Source organism: Nicotiana tomentosiformis, chromosome 10 (genome assembly GCF_000390325.3).
Source record: "Nicotiana tomentosiformis chromosome 10, ASM39032v3, whole genome shotgun sequence".
Lineage (NCBI taxonomy): Eukaryota > Viridiplantae > Streptophyta > Magnoliopsida > Solanales > Solanaceae > Nicotiana > Nicotiana tomentosiformis.
In genome coordinates, this window is record NC_090821.1 from 41,399,479 (window position 1) to 41,406,272 (window position 6,794).

A 6,794-nucleotide genomic window follows, 5' to 3' on the forward strand; every position below is an offset into this window, starting at 1 on the left:
TTTTCTTTCTCCATGCTTTGCATCATTATTTTTCGTTGAATCCCTTCAACTTTTCAACTTATTCACTTTCTTTTTGCATTTTTCTTTTTTTTCTTGCTATTTGTTTTTCTTACCTTTCCTTCTCTTCATTTCTTTTCTCTTTTGTGCCTTGATACCCTTTTTAAAATTTAAACTCCTCTTCTCTCCCCCAAACTTACGTTTTTAGCCAATTATTTCACGAGAGTGTTAAGGAAAGCTCGGGTGCCAAGAGAGGGTCACGACAAAACGGGTAAAGGCTTGTAACATGGTTATCAAATGAGAAAGGTTTCAAGATCAAATGGGTTGACTAGGGATAACAACATTGGTGGGCAATGGAAAATGTCAAACGGGTCAAGGAGAGCCTACAATCACTTCTCAAGCCAAGCAAAACTTAAAATTTCGCCTATAAACACATTCAGGGCAATTTCTAGACCATTCACATGGGTAGTTGGACTTGCAACAACAACATCTCACCTCTCATGCAACTGGATTGTTACTGAGGATAGAGTCGAGGGCCCACAACAACCATATTCAAGATTGAAAATCACTATGGTTCGACTAAACAACTCGATGATTGCCTAAGTCAACACAAGAGTCAAAAGGTCACTAACTATAGCTATTTCTTTCCGAAAACATTGTATTTAACCATAAGCATGTAGTTAAGTGTGTTGGTACCAAGTGAAGCATGTTTGACTCTTCGAGCATGACTCAATTAGGTCTTTTTATTCATTATTACTACTATTCTTACCTAAACACCAAAAATGGACTCAATCTTTAAGAAGGTTTTTACGCTATCCATTATTGGTAAAGGTTACCCGATTCACACAAAACACCTTTGGAAAGAACCGTGGAATTAAGAAACCAAAGGTTTATTATCCACTAAATCATAAAAATAAGCTATTAAAGCAAAAAGAAGCTACTAATTCAAAAAGCAAATCCAAAAGAAGTTACTAAGTCAAAAGGAAGACAAACAAAAAGATAAAGAAGCTATAAAACAAAAACTATTGAAAGCTAAATAAATATACACAATGAGGGAATAGAGAGAATATATACATAATGATAAAGAAGAAGAAAATAGAAATAAGTTAATTACGGGCCAAATGTGTCATAGTTATCAAAATACAGAATCAAAATCATCAAAATGTCAAAGAAACTCCACCCCCTGAATAAAAATAAGCATTGTCCCCAATGCTTAACAACATAAGAGTATAAGAAGGGTGAGACTGAAGAAAACTCCCTATGGCTCTGTGGCCATCTCTGTGTCCCCAGAAGTGGCACCAACCTCAGTCTCCAATTGGATCTCATCATCCTCAAGTCTGCGAGTAGCTGGGTTGGTAAATATCTAATGGATTGCCTCAGCAGTGTCAACAACTGGTCTGGCTCCTCAAATTGGCCAACTGCTGTGGTGGGCTCTATAGGATCTGGGCCTGGGTGGTGCGGGTCTATCAACATGTCGAGTGGAATGTCTCCAGCTGCTGCAAGCTTGGTGACCTGTCACCGGAGCTTATCCATCGATTTCTACGAAGCCTGTGACTTCTGCATCTTCTTTACTTCTTTGCCCAATTCTTCAATCACGGACCCATGCTATACCAGAGTAGCCATGATAGTGTTCTGGTTGTCCAGGATCTTCTTCAATGTTTCTTCGGCTGTGGAAGGAATTTGGGGTGCCGAAGAGGATGACTGTGCTGCAACATGACTGGATATGTCAGTCAGCTTTGCAGTAACTGTCTGCATCTAGTTGTTGAGGCTCGCCAGTGTCTGGGAGACTCGCTGTGCATAGAGTGGAGCAGATGGCATCGGTACCGGCTTCAAAGCCGAGGTGGGAGGTACTGAGGCTGAAGGTGGAAGCATGGTAGCTGCACTGGTAGAAAGTTCTGCTGAAGCAGTGGCATATCAACTTTCTCTGTACCTACCACAGATGGCTCATCAGACTGGCCTACGGTGGTAGTCGACTGACCTTTTCTCTTTGGGTTGTGTGCATCCATCACAGAATACTAAGAGAAGGGCTTCTTCGCCTGAACCTGCGTGTCATAGTGTCTGGGCTCTACCTGTGCCTCCGTAAGGTACTCAGTGATGGTGTTGGGGTACGGGTAGGAAGTATTAGCCTGCCTGGCGACCACTGACATGTTGGTCGACATCACGGCACCCACATTGATCAGGTACCCGGCCATAATAGAGGCGACTAGAACTGCCAGTGGAATAGGTAAGTTTGTCTCATTCTTGCATGGGTTTAGTCTGCTGTATACGAAGGTCTGCCATCCCTTCACCTCGAAATTTAGGGTGTTCTGCTGAATAGGAACCCTTGTAGTGATCCATGGTGGCGGTGGCCGCTGGGCTGCAAGGAGCTTAGCTAGCCAAGAGCGAGCTGCATCACTCATAACCAGCTTCTCCAAGTACTGCACTGGCACCACATCCTCAAACCCCAAGTAGGAGTTCAGTGTGATCTGGTCGAACCGCACCTTCAGATTTCTCACTTTTGTAACTTTGGTCCCTTTCTTGATACATACCACATTGGCAGAGAACTCCCAGACCAAATACTCTTTGGCGTCCATAACTGACTGGGTGAACCACATCCACCATTTTCTCTCTCGGAACTACCTCAACACTTTTGGATTGTACTTGTCAAGATCTTTGAGTTGGAATTATCACTCTAGAGTGAGCGATCTCACTGGCCACCACTCACGAAAGCTGGTGAAGGCAGCTAGGCTCATAAAACGTTCCTCCCAGACCTTTTTATTCTTCGACCTCTCAAGGCCGGTAACTGTAGTGACACTCCCCTCGACCATCATCCGGAATATCATCAACAGCAGCTTCTGGTACCTCAGGGACAGGTGTAGCAGAGGGCTCTAAATCCTGACTTGCACTCTCCGAACCCTCGAAAGTGCTATGTGAGGAGGAAGGTTTGTCTCTAAGGTTGTACCTGCCCTGTGGCTGTTATGGCTGTGATTGAATAGCAAGCTGGTCTTGCAATGAGTCGCCCTCCGATGCTTCCCGAGATGGGGCATATGAGCTAGATTCGGAGGGCTCAAGTTGTCGTCCTCGTCCTATTGTAGCTTTCTTGTTGATTACCCTTTGGAGGGCAAGGGGTAAATTGCTTTTGCCTCTGCCTCTAGAAGGCTCACCCCTCCCCTTTGAAGTGTCACCATGACCTCGCGATCTGACCATTTTCTGTAACAAGCAACAGCAGAGGTTAGTTGTAATTCAGTTGAACACATACAATATATCACATTGCAGAACATGAGTGCAGGGTGCGGACCGCATAATTTGGAAGTGTAGCATCAGAGATGGAACTGCGGTCCGCAAAATTTGGATTGCGGCCGCGGAATTGAAGTGCGGTCCGCACTTTTCTCATTTCGGCCACACATTAGAATTCCCAAAAGTGCCAACTCTCTGATGACAGAGATTGGCCTGATCAGCGACCGCACACACTTTTCTGTGGCCGCGGTGGAATTTCTGCTATCCACACAATTTCAAGTGCGGCCGCACAATCTTACTTGACCAAGGACCTAGATCTCAACTCTGCGGACCGCACAATTGCTAGTGTGGCTGCAGATTTCAAAATCAACTAGATCAGACCTCTAGGGTTTTCAATTTTTTGCATAGTTTCAACATGGTATTAACAATTATGCATGCAAATCAAGTTACCCAATCCCCATAAAGCAATTAGCAATTAACCCAACACAGATTAACCCCCAAATGTAGTAAAATTGAAATCTATTGACAAATGGCCTAAACCTATCTAACAAATTATAAATTTAACTAAGAAGTGAAAAATTCTATGAGAAATTAAACATACCAGATATGAAGGAGTGCAACTAAGTGATCACATATGTTTATGGAGTGTGGCAGATGATTCAATAGATGATTTCCAAGTTTTAGAATTTAGAGTGCTTAGAAAGGGAAAAACTTGTACACTAGCCTAAGGCTACTATTTATACTTAGATGCAAACTTGGGGAATCAAAGGAGGAGTGCGGCCGCAGAATTCCTTCTACGGTCCGCACTCTGTTACCTGAAGGCTCAATAGCCTTGTTGATCTGTGGTCCGCACAATTTGTGGTACAATCGCAGATTTTGGTTGCGGACCGCATAATTCGATGTGCGGCCACAAAATGGCCAATCTTCTGACATACCAAACTTCAGAGAGTTTGCAATTCCCTATCTCAATTTGTGCGGTCCGTACAGGAATTGTGCGGCCATAGTTGCCTTCTGTTGTAGCATTCAAAATTGTGCGGCCCACACTTTCTTCACACTTAGCCAATTTTTCTGGGCCCAGTTCCTGTAAAGCACACTCATTCCTGCAACACACTTTAAATCCAGTTAGCAAAGAATAACACCGATCTACAACAGAAGAAAACAAAAAGGAAAAGAAAACATGGGTTGCCTCCCAAGAAGCGCCTGATTTAACATCGCGGCATGATGCAGATTACCATCACTTCAAATGAATAACTGCCACCACGTGTTCATCATCAGCTTGTCCCAAATAATGCTTCACCCGGTGACCATTGACTCGGAATACCTCATCATTTTTGTTCTTCAAGTCTAATGCACCAAAAGGTGTCACACCCACAATTTCAAAGGGACCACTCCATTTGGATTTCAGCTTTCCGGGAAACATCTTCAATCGTGAGTTGAACAACAAAACAAGATCACCCACCTTAAACTCCTTGTTTTGGATGTATTTGTCATTAAGGTACTTCATTCTCTCTTTGTACAAGGACGAACCTGTATATGCATGGTACCTGAACTCATCCAATTCATTCAAATGTGCAACCCGCAAGTTAGCGGCTGCATCCCAATCAATATTCAACTTCTTTAAAGCCCACATGGCTTTGTGCTCAAGTTCCACCGGAAGATGACACGCTTTTCCAAATACCAACCGGTATGGAGATATCCTGATAGGAGTTTTAAAATTAGTCGTATAAGCCCATAATGCATCATCAAGCTTCTTCGACCAATCTATCTGGTTAGCATTCATTGTTTTGGACAAGATACTCTTTATCTCTCGGTTGGAGACTTCCACTTGACCGCTAGGTTGAGGGTGATAGGGAGTCATAGCTTTATGAGTGACACCATACTTGTTAAGCAAGGTGTCAAAGGCCTTGTTACAAAAATGCGACCCCCCATCGCTTATGATAGCCCGCGGCGTGCCAAAGCTTGTGAAAATATTCTTCTTCAAAAATACCACCACACTTCTCGCTTTATTATTGGGTAGAGCAACGAACTCAAACCAATTAGACACATAATCAACCGCGACTAAGATGTAGGTGTTTCCACAAGAACTCACAAAAGGACCCATGAAGTCAATACCTCACACATCAAAGATATCACTCCAATATGGTAGTGAGAGGCATTTCATTCTTCTTCGAGATTCCACCAGCCCGTTGGCATTCTTCACATCTTTTCACCATATCATTTGCATCTTTGTAAAGAGTGGGCCAATAGAAACCACAACTTAGAACTTTAGCCGCCGTTCTCACTCCGCCATGGTGACCACCATAAGGCGAAGAATGACAAGCCTCAAGAATAACATTTTGCTTTTCATCTGGTACACATCTTCTAATTACCCCATCCGTGCAAATCTGGAAGAGGTAAGGCTCGTCCCAATAATAGTCTTGACAATCCCGTTTGAGCTTCTTCCTTTGATTTGAAGAGGACTCATCCGGGATGATTGCACACACAAGGAAGTTTGCTAGATCGGCGAACCATGGAACCTCCTTCATTGAAATAGCCAAGATTTGCTCATCGAAGAAGGAGTCATTGATTTCAAGCCCAACATGCGGCCTCCCCTCCTCCTCCTAACGAGACAAGTGGTCCGCCACTTGATTTTTACTCCCTTTTAAATCTTGGATGTCAATATCAAACTCTTGGAACAATAGCACCCATATCATCAACCGAGGATTTAAATCTTTCTTGCTCATAAGATAGCAAAGTGTCGCCTGATCTGTATGAACAATAACCTTTGCACCCATCAAGTATGGGCGGAACTTCTTAATAGCAAACACAATGGCAAGGAGCTGTTTTTCGGTAATAGTGTAATTGACTTGGGAATCATTCATGGTCTTACTAGCATAGTAGACAGGATGAAAAATCTTGTTGATACATTGCCCCAAAACTGCTCCAACCGCTACATCACTAGCATCGCACATGAGCTCAAAAGGAATATTCCAATTAGGAGCGGTGATGATGGGAGTTGTTGTCAACTTGAACTTGAGCAATTGAAAAGCTCTCATGCAATTGTCATTGAAGTGAAATTTAGCATCTTTGGCCAAAATTTTGCACAAGAGGTTCACCACTTTGGAAAAATCTTTTATGAAGTGCCAGTAGAACCCCGTGTGACCCAAGAAACTTCTCATGCATTTCACGGATATTGGAGGTGGAAGTTTAGAAATCACCTCTATTTTTGCCATGTCGACCTCAATGCCCTTCTTTGAAATTTTGTGGCCAAGGACAACACCATCCTCGACCATGAAATGGCATTTCTTCCAATTCAACGCCAAGTTCGTTTCTTCACACCTTGCCAATACATTGTCCAAAATTGCCAAGCAATCATCAAAGGAATCCGCGACTACCTAAAAGTAATCCATGAAGACTTCAAGGTAGTCATCTACCATATTCGTAAAGATCGCCATCATACACCGTTAAAAAGTGGCTGGTGCATTGCTTAAGCCAAATGGCATCCGCTTGAAAGAGAAAGTGTTATATGGACAACTGAAAGTTGTCTTCTCTTGATCTTCCGGGGCAATAAGGATTTGGTTGTAGCCTGAATATTTATCTAG

The 6,794-nt window shown here is 43.1% G+C and overlaps 1 protein-coding gene across 1 annotated transcript; it reads right to left on the bottom strand.

Annotated features, from left to right (window-relative positions):
- Positions 1-2,952: 2,952 nt before the first annotated feature.
- Positions 2,953-4,993, bottom strand: LOC138900061 (uncharacterized). Its single transcript, XM_070186765.1, has 3 exons — positions 4,842-4,993; positions 4,673-4,757; positions 2,953-3,186 (listed from the first exon to the last, which is right to left on the bottom strand). The coding sequence occupies exons 1-3, from the start codon at positions 4,991-4,993 to the stop codon at positions 2,953-2,955; spliced, it is 471 nt and encodes a 156-aa protein (XP_070042866.1).
- Between the last annotated feature and the right edge of the window lie 1,801 nt (positions 4,994-6,794).